The sequence below is a fragment of the Crinia signifera genome, chromosome 5 (assembly GCF_055691185.1).
Source record: "Crinia signifera chromosome 5, ASM5569118v1, whole genome shotgun sequence".
Classification (NCBI taxonomy): Eukaryota; Metazoa; Chordata; class Amphibia; order Anura; family Myobatrachidae; genus Crinia; species Crinia signifera.
In genome coordinates, this window is record NC_139221.1 from 316,472,717 (window position 1) to 316,493,034 (window position 20,318).

General features: G+C 50.5%; 1 protein-coding gene across 8 annotated transcripts in view; it reads right to left on the reverse strand.

Annotated features, from left to right (window-relative positions):
- CYRIB (CYFIP related Rac1 interactor B) overlaps positions 1-20,318 on the reverse strand; it is a 134,959-nt gene that overhangs the window by 90,114 nt on the left and 24,527 nt on the right. For 3 of the 8 annotated variants that reach the window (XM_083144841.1, XM_083144845.1, XM_083144844.1), the window contains exon 1: positions 2,061-2,196. The exons of 2 other annotated variants lie outside the window; for them this stretch is intronic. Coding sequence is in view for 1 of the 6 variants with exons in the window: in XM_083144840.1 (XP_083000966.1) it covers positions 2,061-2,278 (218 nt within the window). In the remaining 5 variants the exon portion in view is untranslated. Of the gene's footprint in view, positions 1-2,060; positions 2,306-20,318 lie in introns of those variants that run through there. 3 more of the 8 variants (XM_083144840.1, XM_083144846.1, XM_083144848.1) reach the window with 3 other exon arrangements.

The window sequence follows — 20,318 nt, forward strand, 5'->3', positions numbered from 1 at the left end:
TGGTAGGGTGGTACCAATCAGTCAGGCAGAGAGTGGGTAGGGTGGTACCAGTCAGTCAGACAGAGGGTGGGTAAGGTGGCACCAGTCAGACAGCTAGAGGGTGCAAAGGGTGGCATAGGTCAGTCAGCCAGAGGGTGGGTAGGGAGGCACAGGTCAGTCAGCCTCAGGCAGACGGAGGATAGAAAAGTTGCCACTGGTCAGTGAAATAGGTGGTAGGTAGGGTGCCACTAATCAGAAGGAGGGTGAGTAGGATGGCATAGGTCAGTCAGGCAGATAGTGGGTAGGATGAGATAGATCAGTTGGGCAGAAGGTGGGTAGAGTGGCATAGGTTATACAGTGGATCAGGCGTCACAAATCAGGAATAGGGTTGGTATATTGGAACTGGTCGGTTAGGCAAAGGGTGGGTAGGGTGCCAACAGTCAGTGATGCAGGGGTGGGTAGGGTGGCATAGGTCAGTCAAGCAGTGGGTGGATAGGGAGAATGCCACCAGTTAGTTAAGAAAAAAGGGTGGATAAATTGCCACCAGTCAGTCAGGCATAAAGTGGGTAACGTGGCAAAGGTCAGAGAGGAAGAGGGAGGGAAATGCGTCAGCGGTCAGACAGAAGGTGGGTAGGGTGCCACTGGTCAGTCAGACAGAAGGTGGGTAGGGTGCCACTGGTCAGTCAGACAGAAGGTGGGTAGGGTGCCACTGGTCAGTCAGACAGAAGGTGGGTAGGGTGCCACTGGTCAGTCAGACAGAAGGTGGGTAGGGTGCCAGGGAGGTAGATGAGTAGGGTGGCACCATTTAGTCAGTCAGAAGGAGGGCAGGGTGGCACAGGTGGGTAAGGTGGTAGACATCAGTCAGGTAGAAGGTGGGTAGGCTGCCAAAGGGTAATCATAAAGAAGGTGGGTAGGGTGGCATAGGTCAGTCAGGCAGAGAGTGTGTAGGGTGGCATAGGGCAGTCAGGCAGATGGTGGGGGGGTTGTACAGTCAGGCAGAGGGTGGGTAGTGTGGCACAGAACAGTGATGCAGAGGGTGGGCAGGCTGTCACAGAGCAGTCAGACAGAGGGTGGCATAGGAGTCAGGCAGGAGGTAGGTAGGGTTGCATAGCACAGTCGGGCAGAGGGTGGGTAGGGTGGCACAGGACAGTCAGGCAGAGGGTGGGTAGGGTGGCACAGGACAGTCAGGCAGAGGGTGGGTAGGGTGCCACAGGACAGTCAGGCAGAGGGTGGGTAGGGTGCCAAAGGGCAGTAAGGCAAAGGGTGGGTAGGATGGCACAGTTCAGACAGGCAGAGGGTGGGTAGGGTGGCACAGAGAAGTCAGGCAGAGGGTGGGTAGCACAGCACAGTCAGGCAGCGGATGGCACAGTTCAGTCATGCAGAGGCTGGGTAGGGTGGCACAGTTCAGACAGGCAGAGGGTGGGTAGGGTGGCACAGTTCAGTCATACAGAGGGTGGGTATGGTGGCACAGGACAGTCAGGCAGAGGGTGGGTAGGGTGGCACAGGACAGTCAGGCAGAGGGTGGGTAGGGTGGCACAGGACAGTCAGGCAGAGGGTGGGTAGGGTGGCACAGGACAGTCAGGCAGAGGGTGGGTATGGTGGCATAAGTCAGTCAGGCAAACAGAGGGTGGGTAGGGTGGCACAGGGCAGTCAGTCAGAGGGTGGGTATGGTGGCACAGGACAGTCAGGCAGAGGGTGGGTATGGTGGCACAGGACAGTCAGGCAGAGGGTGGGTATGGTGGCACAGGACAGTCAGGCAGAGGGTGGGTATGGTGGCACAGGACAGTCAGGCAGAGGGTGGGTATGGTGGCATAGGACAGTCAGGCAGAGGGTGGGTATGGTGGCATAGGACAGTCAGGCAGAGGGTGGGTATGGTGGCACAGGACAGTCAGGCAGAGGGTGGGTATGGTGGTATGTCAGTCAGGCATACAGAGGGTGGGTAGGGTGGCACAGGGCAGTCAGTCAGAGGGTGGCATATCAGGACTTGAATATGGAGGAGACATGACCAGGTGGGATAAGACTACCCAGCCCCGCAGTGCCCAGCCAGCAGCCCCTGTGATATACGAGCGTCGCCCCCTCACCTGCTGGAGCGGCCGGGATGGGGGAGGACGGTGCTCGGGCCTAGTGTCGCCGCCGCTGCTGCATCTTCATTCACAGCTTCCTCCTCATTGAAGCTCCCGGCTCTGACACACACTGCAGCAGCAGCTAGGGGGCGGGCACCGGCCGTCTCCCCGCCTCTCCTCCTGGCTGCCGGGGAGGGTGTACCAACATGGCGGCGACTACTACTTCCGGTCGCCATGCTGAGGTTGGCGCGCTGGATGGCAGCTCTAGTACTATGACTGATGTATGATGGTTGTGAGACAAATATTATAAATTACAGGATAATAATCCCTGTACTGGGGGAAATTCATTACTACAAAACAAGGTCTTTATTAATGCACTTTCACACACTATGGTCACTGTTGTAGGCTGCTTGTGTGCTGGGCTGTCACATCCTATATATTAAAAGATTAACACTGCTCCTCACCTCAATGGGGGGGTGATTGAAATGTTCGGCTGCGCACAGCTGCTGACGCTGAAATCATGGTGTTCCATAATTTTCTAGCATTGCTTTATAAACACATATTTGCCTTCAAGGTTTACCACCTCCTGTCCAGGATTACTCCGTCAGGAGCAGAGGCTGGTGCATTGCTCCTGTGCAATGCACCAGCTACCATTGCTGCAGCTTGTGCACTGCACAGGGGCCCCTGAGGACTGATGGGCCCACTACTGCCACCCACTGCTGAGTGGCATATTGTGAACTTGGGATGGAGTGCAGATGGGGGGCCCAAATGATATTTTTGCACCTGGGCCAACAACCACTCCCAAGTTCTGCCACTGATCCATAAGGGATGCCGCTGCCGAACTTTTCAATGTCCGGGAATAGGAAGCTAGTAGCTGCCTTCATTCTATATCCATACCTCCCAACATGACCCTCTCCAGGAGGGACACATTGCTCTGTTTCTGGACTTCCCTCATAATGTATGATTGCCATCACCTGTTTCACACAGGTTCATTGATAGAAAGGTGCTTCAACACAGGTAATGGCAATCATTAATTAAGGGAGAGTCCAGAAAAAGAGCAATGTGTCCCTCCTGGAGAGGGTCATGTTGGGAGGTATGTATATCACATGTCACATTTATCCTGGAAGCAAGTTTGAGGTGGAACAGAGACATTGGGCAGATGTATTAAGCCTTAACAAGAGAAAAATGCAAGGGTGATAAAGAGAGATAAACGTCCAGCCAATCAAATCCCAACTGCCATGTTATACCGCTTTCAGACCGCACTGTGAACACGGGTTATTGCCGTGTTCGCGGGGCTTAAACACGGGTGAAGGTGCGGTATGAAAGCGCCACACTCAGAAAACCCATGTTGAGCAACACGGCTTTTCAACCCTGGTCTTTACCAGGGTTGAACACGGCTCTAACACGTGTTTGTGTGCGGTCAGAAAGGCCCCGACCCGTGTCATCTGACACTACTGTTTCTGAAATGCCGCTATTGGTGGATTCCTGTGAGGTCAGCAGTCTGACCCCGGAAACCAACAAGCAGCACGCTGGAGCTGCGGACCACGGGACACAGGCAACATCCCATCCACACTTCTTCAGCCTGCAATCCACACTTTGGAAGCCTATTGCTCCACACTGCTACAGCCTGCAATCCAGTGTGTATTCCACACTTCTACAGCCTGCTTTACAGCAATATGTCCTCTCTCTGGACAGATGAGGAGGTGAGGGAATTGCTCCACATTAGGGGTGAGGAGGAGATCCGCAGACAAATCAACGGAACCGTAAAGGACGCTGTGGTCTACAAAAATATTGCGATGGTATTGGCATCCCGTGGCTACAAAAGGACACAGCAACAGGTGGTCAATAAGCTCAAGGCGCTGCGGAAACAATTGCTGCTTCTGCTGCTGCAATGCTGTGAACAATCTCCGCCCCTCACTTTATTTCCTTTGTGACATCATTATTGTGAGCCAGAAAAAAAGTCAATTTTTAATGACACACATAGGTTTTAAAGCACGGACCCGGGTTCAGTGTGTAAGCACCAATCCTAGGAAAACCCGGGTTAAAGTGCAGTGTGAAAGGGGTATGACACGGCTCTCCGCAAGGACAAACCCGTGTTTAAAATGCAGGGTCGGACACGGGTTTGCGGTCTGAAAGTAGTATTACAGGCTGTGATTGAAAAAAGTCAGTAAGGAGCTGATTGGCTGGACGTTGATCTCTATCACCCTTGCATTTATCTCTTGTTAAGGCTTAATACATCTGCCCCATAATCACGTGAATCTTCACCAAACACAAAGAGTGGAACAGTTGGAACCACTGATCAACACTTCAAAGGAAAAAATCATATTTATATAAGCAATACCCTATGCAACCACTAAAAGATAGGACATTTAATGCAAAACGCAAGGAACAATTAATGTACAAGAATGGCCAGGAAACCATTTATGGAACTATAGACAATGAGATACTGAAACATTGATGCCATTCAAATAAGAATTCAATGGAGCACAAACAAGAAATTGGGTGGAAACTAGACTCCAATGTGATTAGAAAATAAACTTGGTACTTGTTTCCTAGCACGGCCACAATCGCATTGATCTTGTGCCCTTAATAGTGGTATGCGATGGCCCCCGACGCGATGCCCCCGATTTCCCATAGGGAACAATGTTAAATGGCTCAATTTACCCAAATCAACAGGGAACAATGTTAAATGGTCCAGAAACCCCCCAAAACACCCCTGAACAGTGAAATGGCCCCCCAAAATTAGTTAACGCCACCCCACGATCAACGTGAACCCGAAGCGAGGGGCGGCGGTACGCGTCCTCCGACCTTTTCATACCCCCACTATCCACGTCGGCATGGAGTTGAGAATAGAATAGTGTGGCGAGCACAGCGAGCCACCGAGCCCGAAGCGTGGCAAGCGGACGCGGATACCTTCACAGGTAAACGCGTCCCTTCGCGGGCTTCACAGGTGTCCGCATCGCCACGGACACCTGTGAAGCCCGCGAGGGGACGCGTATAACTGTGAAGGTATCCGCGTCCCCTCGCGGGGCTCGCTGCGCTCGCCACGCTTCGGGCTAGGTGGCTCGCCACACTATTCTATTCTCAACTCCACGCCGACGTGGATAGTGGGGGTATGAAAAGGTCGGAGGACCCGTACCGCCGCCCCTCGTGGGCTCGCTGCGCTCGCCACGCTTCGGGTTCAAGTTAATCGTGGGGTGGCGTTAACTAATTTTGGGGGGCCATTTCACTGTTATGGGGTGTTTTGGGGGGTTTCTTGACCATTTAACATTGTTCCCTGTTGATTTGGGTAAATTGAGGCATTTAACATTGTTCCCTATGGGAAATCGGGGGCATCGCGTCGGGACCATTTAATGCCTATTTAGCCGCATGTGACGCGACCGACGCGATTTTTTTACCTGCGATGCCCCAGATTAGAATCGGTGTGGCCGTGCTAGGAAACAAGTACCATAAACTTATTTCAGAAGACTCCATGGACTTATCGGGCCAACACAGGGAGCGATGTGCGCCAGCGTTCTGAGTGATGCTAGATTGCTCAGCGCACAGCATTGCACCAGAGATGTGTGCTGAGCAATCAGGCAGGGCCAGTGTTCTCCAGTGAGAACACAGCGATCTGACTAGATTTATATTGCATGCAGTATAAATCTGGACAGGCGATAGCGCCACACATCTCTACCGCTATGGCCCCTACACACTGAACGATTTGGGGTCATTTTCTAGGCGATCTAGTGAAATCTAGTCAGACTGCTTATAAAATTACCCCAAATCACTACGTGTGTAGGCCAGGCTTGCCTACCCTCCCAGAATGGCCGGAAGCCAAAATAGGTTGGGAACCGCTGGTTTAAAGATATGGGAGGAGTTCCCAAATTCAGAGAAGAATGGATCTTTAAAATGTTGATTGACATCAACACCTGAGAAGTACTCCGTCTGTCTCCTGCAAGAGCATTGGGCCAAGGGGACTGTCTGGTTAAGGTAGAACTTAGGGAGGCTTACCTGCAGAGTTTGATTGTAAATTGCTTAGGCTCTGGTTCCCGCCCCCACTATACAGCGCTGTACAGACATTGTATAGAAGGATGTGGGGGTACAATGACGCAATTCAGTGCAAATCACATCATTGGCTCCCCCTCGGTCAGATCCCTTGTGTTCTGTAAGAGGGCAACTGAGGCAAGTTGCAAATTATGGAAGACTTGCATATCTTCCCGGGTGTCCTGCTGGCCCACCCATTTTTTCGGGAGCCTCCCAGCCATTTTGGGTCTGATAGGCAAGTACGGTCTTTTGTTCTATGTCAAAGTTTGGGGAATCTGTGCGATCACAGTCCCAATACAGTCTAGGTCAGTGGTTCCCAAACTGTGTGCCGTGGCTCCCTGGGGTGCCTCGGGACACTTGCAGGGGTGCCACGGGTTGGTGGTCCAGGACCAATTCAAATTATTTATGATCAATTATTTCTGGATAAAACCAGTGCTGGTGGCTGCCAATCATAAATTGTGTACAATCAGAACCAAACCTGCCCTTTACCACATAACTGAACCTAAGAAGCACATATAACACAATCTACTTCATGTTATACAAATATTTCTTGGCGTAGGGGTGCCGTGTAAATATTCTGATGCTGTAGGGTGCCCTGATTCAAAAAAGATTGGGAACCCCTGGTCTAGGTGATATGTACTACTGTCTCCACAGACCATAGTCTGAGTGCAAACCCTGGGATAACTGCTGGTGATCCTGACAATCAGTTTAAGGCAAAATCCCTCCCACTTCTCCCCTAAGTGCCTCCTCCTTAAAAGATCTGCAAATCAGGGCTAGGGATGGCCATCGGTGCCTTTGCCATCGATGGCAAAATTGGCCATCAGTAGTATAAAAATATTTAATGGGTGACCACCGATAGTTTTATATATCGATGGTCCTCTATTATGTTTGAGTGATTGGCATGTGGGCCAATCAAAACACGTGGGCAGGGCTTCGCGGGTGTCGGGGGGCAGAGCTACAGTATGCTCCATGGTCTGGCACTTTGGAAAAAAAAACATCAGTTTTGCTGTGCTGTCGATGTAGGGAAACCATCTGGTTCTCCCCCATCGATGGCAAAAGTATTCGACATCGGCCATAAACCAATCATTCAGTGAGCTGGGAAATCAATGTATTTTTTATTTACCCAGTATTAACCCCTCCCTCTCATGCACCTGAGTGGTATTACTAAACTAATTGAGCATTTGCCACTATATAAAGGCCCATATGTAACAGGTTACAAGACTAAGGCCCATATATAACAGGTTACGATACTAAGGCCCATATATAACAGGTTGCAATACTGAGGCCCATATATAACAGGTTACAATACTAAGGCCCATATGTAACAGGTTGCGATATTAAGGCATATATGTAACAGGTTACAATACTAAGGCCAATATGTAACAGGTTACAATAGTAAGGTCCATATGTAACAGGTTACAATACTAAGGCCCATATGTAAAAGGTTACAATACTAAGGTCCATATGTAACAGGTTACAATACTAAGGCCCATATGTAACAGGTTGCGATACTGAGGCATATATGTAACAGGTTACAATACTAAGGCCCATATGTAACAGGTTACAATACTAAGGCCCATATGTAATTGGTTACGATACTAAGGCCCATATATAACAGGTTACGATACTAAGGCCCATATATAACAGGTTACAATACTAAGGCCCATATGTAAAAGGTTACAATACTAAGGCCCATATGTAACAGGTTGCGATACTAAGGCCCATATGTAACAGGTTACAATACTAAGGCCCATATATAACAGGTTACAATACTAAGGCCCATATGTAACAGGTTACAATACTAAGGCCCATATGTAACAGGTTACAATACTAAGGCCCATATGTAACAGGCTGCGATACTGAGCCCCATATATAACAGGTTACAATACTAAGGCCCATACTGTATGTAGCAGGTTGCGATACTAACGTCCATATGTAACAGGTTACAATACTAAGGCCCATACTGTATGTAACAGGTTGCGATACTGAGGCCCATACGTAACAGGTTGCGATTTGCGGGTCCCATCGTGATTTTGACTAAAGTGTCTGTTTTAAGCAAACCAAAAAAGAAAAAGACCACAGTATTTTCTGCTCTAAAACTAATTAATGCTTTAAATCTGCCATCAAATCCAGACTTACTACATATGGATCTTAGAATTGGAAAGCATTAAAAATATCTTAATGTGAAAGGGCTGGAGAATGTCCTGAATTATTTGCTACAAAACAAGTTTCCCTATTTCAGTATGTTCAAACTACAAAGCTACATTACAGCAATCCATAACAGCCGTCTGCTGATTCCAGCTACTGACCAGACAGGGTAATTAGATTTGCTGCAGCTCAGCCACATTGTGCTCCCGATGTCATTCTAAAAAAATTACTGTCTCTAACCATAGAGCCCGATTCACACCTATGCTTGCTACATACTTACCTACTTTCTGGCTTCCCTTTCCGGGAGAGGGCAGCCAGCTCAGCGGGGGGGGGCATACGTGTGGCTACATGTTTGTGGCCGTGGTCAGAGCATTTGTGATGTTTTAGCCCCGCCCACCGCTGTGCAATGCCATTTTAAAGGCATTGCACGGCGGTGGGCGGGGCTAAAACGTCGTGATTTGCATCATTTGACCCGCGGACCCCCCCCCCCCCCCCCGCCGAGGGGGGTCGTGGGTGCCGGCCGGGGGGGGGGGGGTGGTTCGCGGGAGCCGGGTGGCTTTGCGGGAGGGTTGGCCGGGAGGGGGAGACGATTTCCTGCGGGTATACTAAGGCTTGCATTTGGGAGCCTATTTATCTAAGTTTACAGTAAAACTCCCCCCCCCCCCCCTCCTGCCCCACCTCCCGCCCAGGAGGGGCTGTAACACAGTTCAAAATTCAAATAGGGGAGCCACAGCTATCTGGAGCACCCACTTCCCCTCCCGCATAAAAAAAAGAAAGAAAATAATAACAAATAATCATACAGAAAATGACAAAACGCCCAAAAGTTCACCGATAAATAGTGATCAATGAGGATGCATAAGTCATACGCTCACATTTTGGATTGTGTTTTTCAGGGCTACGTTATGTATTGTCAGTAAAATTAAATAAAGCTATTTGAAATAAATTAACATAAAAAAAAAAACAGTTCTATGCTGTGAGTGTTATCCACCCTATTTGTGCAGAACATCTATGTGTCAGGACAGAGCGAGCGATGCAGCTGTGTGGGTGAGCTCATATCTGTTCCCACTGGAAAAGTCAGTGTTTGGCGAGCTTAAGACATAAGATGAAGACACATTCGTGTTTTCTCAATCATACAACGTTCTGTAGAAGGATCTCATAACTCATAAACTACAGAGCCGCCATGTAGTAAAGGCTTACAAAGAACACGTGTCATGGAGGCCTACTGGATAGCGGGACACTACCACCTGATAAGGATTTCCACCATCTCAGTAAAAGTTATATTATGGAGTACACCTCACCAGGGCCGGATTTGTCACTAGGCCCGTGAGGCACGGGCCTAGGGGCGGCACCTATAATGGGCGGCAGCTGTTAAGTCACTGTCAGTGACCCTGACAGTCCCCCCCCCCCCCCCCCCCCTCTGACACCGAATCCCTTCTCTAGCATGCGAGGGGATGTGTACGCGGGCATGGTGACTCACTTCGCTCCACATACTTTACTTCAGCATGTCGACATGTTGCTTGTGTCAACTTTTTTCAATGTCGACCTAGTGAGCGTCAGCCTATTTGACCATATCCACCTTTTGCCAGTCTACCACTAGTGATCAACCCGTTGACTGTTGACCTAGACACTGGAACCAATCACTGACATTCTCCTTCGTCCCTGCATGAAGGATGACAGAGGACATCACTAGTGAGGGCCATGCTGTGAACAGCATCATGGTTACCGCTGGCGCTGTGACGCTACCAGCATCGGCAAATGTGTACACTGCATGCTCCCCTGCCGGGACCTGTCTCCCATGATCTTGCTGGGTACACACATTGCCTACTACTGTATGTAGAGCAGTGTTACCTCTAAGCTGTGCGCATGTGCGCGCGCACACAACTTGTCGAGCGTGCGCACAAAGCAGCAGTGGTCCCATTTTGCAGTTGTGGACTCAATGTGTGTTTCACCCATTAACTACGTTGTGTGCTGTGTTTTGAATGTTTAAATGTTTCATTTCATTTTGAAGTAAAGTGAACACAAATGATGAATGTCATTTTTGAGTCATATATAAGTGACGCACAAAAATTAAAATTTCCTTCCAAAGTTGCACAGCCAAAATCTTTTGCCGCACACAGCCTTCGTAAAATTAGAGGGAACATTGCTTCCCACCTCTGCTACTGGCAAGTTGTGAGCAGCAGTGGACAGGGACCCACACTCCCTGTCTCCTTTCACTCATCCACAGATATATACTCATCCTGAGTGCGAGGCTGAACACCCTGCACTGGCATCAACCAACAGGGGTTTGTGCCACATCTCTCCTCAGGACAGTAGTAATATCCTCCCGCTCACCCCCATACTGAGATCCACAGACCCACTCACTGGGTCGAGCATGCGCACAAAGCAGCAGTGGTCCCTTTTTGCAGTTGTGGACTCAATGTGTGTTTCACCCATTAACTACGTTGTGTGCTGTGTTTTGAATGTTTAAATGTTTCATTTCATTTTGAAGTAAAGTGAACACAAATGATGAATGTCATTTTCGAGTCATATATAAGTGACGCACAAAAATTAAAATTTCCTTCCAAAGTTGCACAGCCAAAATCTTTTGCCGCACACAGCCTTCGTAAAATTAGAGGGAACATTGATGTAGAGTATACCCAACTTAGGGTAAATTTACTAAAGCTTCCAAAACTAAAAAAAAGTGGTGAGGTTACCCGTAGATTCTGTTTTTTCACTAGTGCCTCCTAGAACACGATAGACAGAATAGCATTGGTTGCTATTTAATTTTTAGAAGCTGTTGTAAATATGGGCCTTTCTGACAAAATCCTTCTTAGATGGACAAAACCATGTGCACTGCAGGTGGGGCAGATCTAAAATGTGCAGAGAGAATTAGATTTGGGTGGGGTTTTGCTTCAAAGGGAGATCTATATTGCAGTGCAAAAATAAAGCAGTCAGTATTTTCCCTGCACAGAAACAAAATAACTCACCCAAATCTAATTCTCTCTGCACAATTAACATCTGCCCCACCTGCAGTGCATATGGTTTTGTCCATCTAAGAAGGATTTTGTCAGAAAGAGTGAACTAGAATAAGGCCCTATGTCCCTTATGTACACACTGGGCGATACATCGCTAATGATATGGCTGATATCATTGATGATCTATAGTGCAACTCGTCTAGTGCGTACGCTAAATGCCCACAAATATGCCAGCGCCTGCACATGGTTAACGCCCCTTCTCAGTGACTGCACATGACGCTCAATGTTGGCCGTGAAGCAAGCGATATATACGTGTGGAGCGGAGGGGGTGGGTGACATCACCGACCAACATCGGTAGCGATATCGGTTAGTGTGTATACGCTCGATAGTTCCCCCAGTACACCGCCGATAAAGTTATGTAAGTTGACACATCTGTACCTCAGGGATAAATATACTAAGACAGGATTTCTATTAAAGATGGAATGTTGATATGAGTAACCAATCAGATACTATCTATTATCTACTAGAAGGTGCTAAATAAATTTGGTTGCTATGGGCCACATCCCATCTTCCATAGAACCCCATCTCAGTAAACTTCCCTCCCAGAGTTAAAATCAGTGGCGTAACTATAGCTCCGCAGCCCCCGCGGTGGCGGGGGGGCGCAGAGAAATTGGGGGCGCCGCCGGGGGGCTGTGGGGCTATAGTTACCCGCGGTCTGCGTCTCGCCCGGCTCTCTGTCGGGACCTTCCTGACGTCACGTCCCGGCCGGCTCCTGCTGCAATGAAAACTGACAATTAGAAAATGGCTGCCCCCATACTGCAGACAGTTTTCTGTCTACAGTATGGGGGCAGCCATTTTCTAAGAGTCCGTTTTCATTGTAGCAGCAGGAGCCGGCCGGGACCGAGACGTCAGGAAGATCCCGACAGAGAACTGGGCGAGACGACGCAGACCGCGGGTAAGAAGGGGGGGGGGGGCAGGTTAGGTGGGGGGTGCCGAATAAACGCGCGGGCTGGGGGTGCGCTGAATAGTTAGTTACGCCCCTGGTTAAAATATAGGTGCTTAAAAAAGGGGGCGGCAAAATTGGTTCTTAATTAGAAAAACTCCACTACCTGTAGACTGAATATAACATCAGGCGGAGGGAAAAAAAGGCCTGGGGTGCAGTTTTGGAAAAAGATCTCGACGGACAAAGTGTTCGTGAAAGTCCTGACAGAGCCATCGATTGTTTTCAGATGCAGAATCAATCTGTTTACTCAGTGCTTGTACTTGCTGCACGGCAAATGTCCTCGGTTGGAGTGAGCTGGTCGGCCTGCCAGCGCCTCTTAATTATTCATGTACAGCTCTGCTTCAATAAGCTTCCAGGATCCTCTCTGCTTTCTAATGATCTCGGCAAAAATCAATTTCTCTCCTCAAGAATAAGCCAGAGAAGTGGCTGAGTAAACACTACATTTAAAGGAACAGATTTGTTAAGATAAGATGGTTGATAAAGTTTAAAAAAACAAAAATAGTCCATATATTATTGCAATTATTATTATACTATTAGAATGAATGTCTAATTCATACTTGCCTACTTTTTCATTCTCCTCTCTGGGAGAAGCCCGGAGAGGAGACCAGACTGCAGCATGTCAGGGGGCGGGATGAGGTGGACGTCACCAAGCCCCGCCCCCCATAGCAGGTATTGGGGCGGGGCTACAATGCCACAAAATGACATGGTTCGCGTAATTTTAGCCCCGCCCCTCGCTGCGGACCCGCGAAAATCACTATGTAGCACAGCGGGAAAGGGGGGCTGGGGGGATAGCGTGGCTGATGTGGGAGACTTGCCCACCGTCCCAGGGGGCCGGGAGGGGGCAAGCCTGGTCTAATTATATTTATGCACCCCATGTTATACAGTACTACCTAGAGAATATTATATCACCAACGTCAGTCCGTGCCATACTGGTGCTTATTGAACTAGTGTTCATTCTAGCAACCGCCATATTTGAAAACCCATGCAGTTCCACTTCCCTGCCTGGGGTGTCGCTGTCTGCTGTATGTGCGTGTATATATGGTAGGGTATTTACACTGTCGTCGAGCCTTTCGCAGCAGGGAGGGGGGTGGCGCTGGGACATGGGAACGACCAGAATAACCGCCATGAGGTGGTAAATGTGTGAATTGGGAGTCATAATGACTGGGGGCGAGATGTACTAAGCCTTGAAAAGTGATAAAATGGAGAGTGATAAACCACCAGCCAATCAGCTGCTACCTGTCATTTTTTAAACACAGCCTGTGACATGTCAGGCAGGAGCTGATTGGCTGGTGGTTTATCACTCTCTATTTTATCACTTTTCAAGCTTAGTGCATCTGGCCCTGGGTCTGCAAGTGCAAAGGAGATGAAGTTTTCCTTGTTTGAAATTGGGCAGATTTATTTCATGATGGCAACTGAGGACTAGGGGGTTATTCTAGTTCACTCCTTCTGGCAAATTCCTTCTCAAATGGACAAAACCATGTGCACTGCAGGTGGGGCAGATGTAACATGTGCAGAGAGAGTTAGATTTGGGTGGGGTTTTACTTCAAAGTGAGATCTATATTGCAGTGTAAAAATAAAGCAGTCAGTATTTTCCCTGCATAGAAACAAAATAACTCACCCAAATCTAACTAGCTCTGCACATTTTACGTCTGCCCCCCTGCAGTGCACATGGTTTTGTCCATCTAAGAAGGAATTTGCCAGAAGGAGTGAACCAGAATAACCCCCTAAATAAGGAGCGCTATATGTGCGGAATGAGATTTGGTTTTGCAAATAAAGTTATTGAAATAAAGTCAAAAAGTGACATTAATAGGGGTGTTTCTGACGCAGATGCATGTTCAGGTCAATTTTGATCAGTGTAATCATAGACCCAGGACCAAAAAAGTGCCAAATTTTGTTCACACAAAACTTACATGTGTTCAGAGTCAGACCACCTAACATTATGGTGTGCTTACTTTGTACTTTTTTTTCTTGTGGCTGGTCCAGTATACAATATGTAGCATATCCTGTATAAAACTTCTGTTTCACTACAGAGTGCAAGTAGGGCCCTCTTACCTCTGTCTGTTATTACACATTTTTTCGGGAAGCGGTCATCTATTAGAATGAACTTAGGTCTACAGTCATTAGGTCGACCCCACTAGGTCGACTGGCAGGAAGGTCGACCTGACTTAAGGTCGACATGGGCCAAGGTCGACATGACTTAAGGTCGAATTTGCATACAGGTCGACATGAGGAAGGTCGACTGGTCATAAGATCGACATGGGTTTTTTCCCTGTTTTTTGAGCCGACATGTGCCGACAGGCGGTATTTCATGCCCTACCATCCGCTAGGGCGTGGAGGAGGTTATTAAAGCTGTGGCGAGCGAAGCGAGCGATGCGAGGGTCCGATTCTCATTGCCAACTGTGTCCATGTCGACTGTGTCGACATTCGGATAAAAAAACAGTGAAAAACCCATGTCGACCTTATGACCAGTCGACCTTCCTCATGTCGACCTTTATGCAAATTCGACCTTAAGTCATGTCGACCTTGGCCCATGTCGACCTTAAATCAGGTCGACCTTCCAGCCAGTCGACCTAATGACTGTAGACCTAAGTTAATTCTGACAGATGTACCGATTCCATTTTTTCTCGGTCTCAGCGGAGTATAGTGTTGGTCCAGGTACCGGCAGTCGGAATCCCGGCGTTCAAAATCCCAAAGCCGGAATCCCGACCGCTAAAATCCCGACAAGGGGGGGACATTGATCATGGACATGGGATTTTGAACGCTGGGATTCCGACCGACGAGATTGTAACTGTATCCCATCTCAGCAGTGGGGCTTGTTAATGTAAATAGCAAGCAGTGGAGCGGTGTCTGTTCTGAAACTACGCACCACTAAGGTGAGGGCCTGATTAAGGGTTCCAGCCAGCCTAGGATGATACAAAGGTGGTTACCCCGCCCCCCTCCCCATGCATTTTTTTTTTTACCTATGTGCTCGATGCCAGGGGTTACGTGCTCATTGCCAGGGGTTTCTTGTTAGTTGCCAGGGGTCGTGTCCTCCTTGTCAGAGGCTACATTAAATGCTCACTGCCTGGAGTTACATATCCTACCTCTACAGATGGAGCGCCTCTCAGTCAGCGCCGGGGCTCACCAGAATACGCCTGCTGGTGAGCACCGGAGAGTCGCTCCATCTAACTTGGATGTGCGAGCAGCTGTCATGCACGCGCGTCCCAGTTTCCGGGCGGCGGAACCCTTACTGTCTCTGCTTCAGGGAGATGGGCAGGGTTAGGGGGGGTTCTGGGAGGCGGAAGCGATCGACGGGGACCGGCGTGCGTCCCCTTCCGGCAGCTGGCGGGGGCTGTCGGTTGGTGATCCGACTGCCAGACCCCCACTGAATGAGCCTGGCTCCACCTGTATGTCAGTTTGTTTCTACCCAGTTTGTTTTAATCACTGTTACCAATAACAAACTGTAACGAAATAAATATGCTCATTGCCTTGGGATACATGCTTATTGCCAGGAGGTTTCTTGCTCGTGCCTGGGGTTACGTGCTCCTTGCCAGGGGTTATGTGCTCCTTGCCATAGGTTACATGCTCATTACCAGGGGTTACATGCTCATTGCCTGATGTTACATATGCATGTTGCCTGGGGTTACATGTTCATTTGCCAGGAAGGGAAGGGAGATCGGTGCCAGGAGCATACTAACGCCTTGAACTTTTTCCTGATGGTTGCCCTGCCCCTTGCATCAATGGGCCCAACCCATGGACTCTGTCATGGTTAGGCAAACCAATGTTGCGGATGGCCACACCGCCTCTGGAGACTGGCCACACCCCTAAACATGTCCCCCTATCACGGGAAAAATAAGTGGGGGCTGCAGGGATTAGTACGGAATTGCGCTCACGTTGTATTTAACTTTTTTCTAAAAGGCCGATGTGCCCATATTCCATTCTACTGTTCATCGCAGCCACAAGACCATTTATGTTTTATTTTACTTTTATGATAAGATAGTTTTAGGGTCATGCTGTGTCTTTTATCTCTGGTATTATATTCCCCTCTCTTCAGATCTCACGGAGTGACCTGGTTGTAAAGATTTTTATAAAGAGAGTCATTTTCTTTATATTAAATAGGAATATGTGGGACTCTGTAGTCTTGGGGAAAGCAGCGTTGAAGTTGGAGCGTGTCGGTGGTCTACACAGCGCTACGCAATAAGGAGATATTGGAAATGATGGCGCATAGCTGATGATAAAGTTACATTTCTTTACAGCAGTTTCGTTTATTTTAAAATGTATATCCGTATAACGCGAGCGTGATCGGACCACGTATACTTACGTATCATTGGGTGACCCTCTTACAGTCTGCTGGCCATAAATGACCACTAGATCAGCAGCACAGGTAATATTACTTACAGCCATAGCAAACTAAAAACTACGCTGGAGATATTTATCAACCAGAGAGGGTCATTTGCAAATGTTAGAGTCTACATTGCACAGTGCGGTGTGGGGGCACTGGGACAAACTCAGTAACATGAGAGCGGGCATCAGGACAGGCTTGGTAAGATGAGGGGGTACTGGGACAGGCTCAGTAACATGAGGGGGCATCTGGACAGGCTCAGTAACATGAGGGGGCACCGGGACAGGCTCAGTAACATGAGGGGGCATCTGGACAGGCTCACTAACATGAGGGGGCACCGGGACAGGCTCATTAACATGAGGGGGCACGGGACAGGCTCAGTAACATGAGGGGGCATCAGGACAGGCTCAGTAACATGAGGGGGCATCGGGACAGGCTCAGTAACATGAGGGGGCACCGGGACAGGCTCAGTAACATGAGGGGGGCATCAGGACAGGCTCAGTAACATGAGGGGGGCACCGGGACAGGCTCAGTAACATGAGGGGGCACCAGGACAGGCTCAGTAACATAAGGGGGCACCGGGACAGGCTCAGTAACATGAGGAGGCACGGGACAGGCTCAGTAACATGAGGGGGCATCAGGACAGGCTCAGTAACATGAGGGGGCACCGGGACAGGCTCATTAACATGAGGGGGCACGGGACAGGCTCAGTAACATGAGGGGGCATCAGGACAGGCTCAGTAACATGAGGGGGCACGGGACAGGGTCAGTAACATAAGGGGGCACAGGGACAGGCTCAGTTACATGTTGGGGCACTGGGATACATAGGCTTAATAACATGAGAGGGGGTCATCAGGACAGGCTCAGTAACACGAGGGGGCACCGGGACAGGCTCAGTAACATGAGGGGCATCAGGACAGGCTCAGTAACATGAGGGGGGCATCAGGACAGGCTCAGTAACATGAGGGGGCACCGGGACAGGCTCAGTAACATGACGGGGGCATCGGGACAGGCTCAGTAACATGAGGGGGCACCGGGACAGGCTCAGTAACATGAGGGGGCACAGGGACAGGCTGAGTAACATGAGGGGGGCATCAGGACAGGCTCAGTAACATGAGGGGGCACCGGGACAGGCTCAGTAACATGAGAGGGGCATCGGGACAGGCTCAGTAACATGAGGGGGTCATCAGGACAGGCTCAGTAACATGAGGGGGCACCGGGACAGGCTCAGTAACATGAGGGGGGCATCGGGACAGGCTCAGTAACATGAGGGGGGCACCGGTACAGGCTCAGTAACATGAGGGGGCACCAGGACAGGCTCAGTAACATGAGGGGGCACCAGGACAGGCTCAGTAACATGAGGGGGCACGGGACAGGCTCAGTAACATGAGGGGGCATCGGGACAGGCTCAGTAACATGAGGGGGTCATCGGGACAGGCTCAGTAACATGAGGGGGTCATCGGGACAGGCTCAGTAACATGAGGGGGCATCAGGACAGGCTCAGTAACATGAGGGGGCACCGGGACAGGCTCAGTAACATGATGGGGGCATCAGGACAGGCTCAGTAACATAAGGGGGGCACCGGTACAGGCTCAGTAACATGAGGGGGCACCAGGACAGGCTCAGTAACATGAGGGGGCACCGGGACAGGCTCAGTAACATGAGGGGGCACGGGACAGGCTCAGTAACATGAGGGGGCATCGGGACAGGCTCAGTAACATGAGGGGCACCGGGACAGGCTCAGTAACATGAGGGAGCATCGGGACAGGCTCAGTAACATGAGGGGGCACCGGGACATGCTCAGTAACATGAGGGGGCACCGGGACAGGCTCATTAACATGAGGGGGCACGGGACAGGCTCAGTAACATGAGGGGGCATCGGGACAGGCTCAGTAACATGAGGGGGCATCGGGACAGGCTCAGTAACATGAGGGGGCACCGGGACAGGCTCAGTAACATGAGGGGGGCATCAGAACAGGCTCAGTAACATGAGGGGGGCACCGGGACAGGCTCAGTAACATGAGGGGGCACCAGGACAGGCTCAGTAACATGAGGGGGCACCGGGACAGGCTCAGTAACATGAGGGGGCATCGGGACAGGCTCAGTAACATGAGGGGGCACCGGGACAGGCTCATTAACATGAGGGGGCACAGGACAGGCTCAGTAACATGAGGGGGCATCAGGACAGGCTCAGTAACATGAGGGGGGCACCGGGACAGGCTCAGTAACATGAGGGGGCACCAGGACAGGCTCAGTAACATGAGGGGGCACCGGGACAGGCTCAGTAACATGAGGGGGCACGGGACAGGCTCAGTAACATGAGGGGGCATCGGGACAGGCTCAGTAACATGAGGGGGCATCAGGACAGGCTCAGTAACATGAGGGGGCACCGGGACAGGCTCAGTAACATGAGGGGGCATGAGGACAGACTCAGTAACATGAGGGGGCACCGGGACAGGCTCCTTAACATGAGGGGGCACGGGACAGGCTCAGTAACATGAGGGGGCATCAGGACAGGCTCAGTAACATGAGAGGGCACGGGACAGGGTCAGTAACATAAGAGGGCACAGGGACAGGCTCAGTTACATGTTGGGGCACTGGGATACATAGGCTCATTAACATGAGGGGGCACGGGACAGGCTCAGTAACATGAGGGGGCATCAGGACAGGCTCAGTAACATGAGGGGGGCACCGGGACAGGGTCAGTAACATAAGGGGGCACAGGGACAGGCTCAGTTACATGTTGGGGCACTGGGATACATAGGCTTAATAACATGAGAGGGGGTCATCAGGACAGGCTCAGTAACACGAGGGGGCACCGGGACAGGCTCAGTAACATGAGGGGCATCAGGACAGGCTCAGTAACATGAGGGGGGCATCAGGACAGGCTCAGTAACACGAGGGGGCACCGGGACAGGCTCAGTAACATGAGGGGGGCATCAGGACAGGCTCAGTAACATGAGGGGGCACCAGGACAGGCTCAGTAACATAAGGGGGCACAGGGACAGGCTCAGTTACATGTTGGGGCACTGGGATAGGCTCAATAACATGAGAGGGGGTCATCAGGAAAGGCTCAGTAACATGAGGGGGTCATCAGGACAGGCTCAGTAACATGAGGGGGCATCAGGACAGGCTCAGTAACATGAGGGGGCACCGGGACAGGCTCAGTAACATGAGGGGGGCATCAGGACAGGCTCATTAACATGAGGGGGGCACCGGGACCGGCTCAGTAACATGAGGGGGAACCAGGACAGGATCAGTAACATGAGGGGGCACCGGGACAGGCTCAGTAACATGAGGGGGCACGGGACAGGCTCAGTAACATGAGGGGGCATCAGGACAGGCTCAGTAACATGAGGGGGCACCGGGACAGGCTCATTAACATGAGGGGGCACGGGACAGGCTCAGTAACATGAGGGGGCATCAGGACAGGCTCAGTAACATGAAGGGGCATCGGGACAGGCTCAGTAACATGAGGGGGGCATCAGGACAGGCTCAGTAACATGAGGGGGGCACCGGGACAGGCTCAGTAACATGAGGGGGCACCAGGACAGGCTCAGTAACATGAGGGGGCACCAGGACAGGCTCAGTAACATGAGGGGGTCACCAGGACAGGCTCAGTAACATGAGGGGGCATCAGGACAGGCTCAGTAACATGAGGGGGCACCGGGACAGGCTCAGTAACATGAGGGGGCATCAGGACAGGCTCAGTAACATGAGGGGGCACCGGGACAGGCTCAGTAACATGAGGGGGGCATCAGGACAGGCTCAGTAACATGAGGGGGGCACCGGGACAGGCTCAGTAACATGAGGGGGCAGCAGGA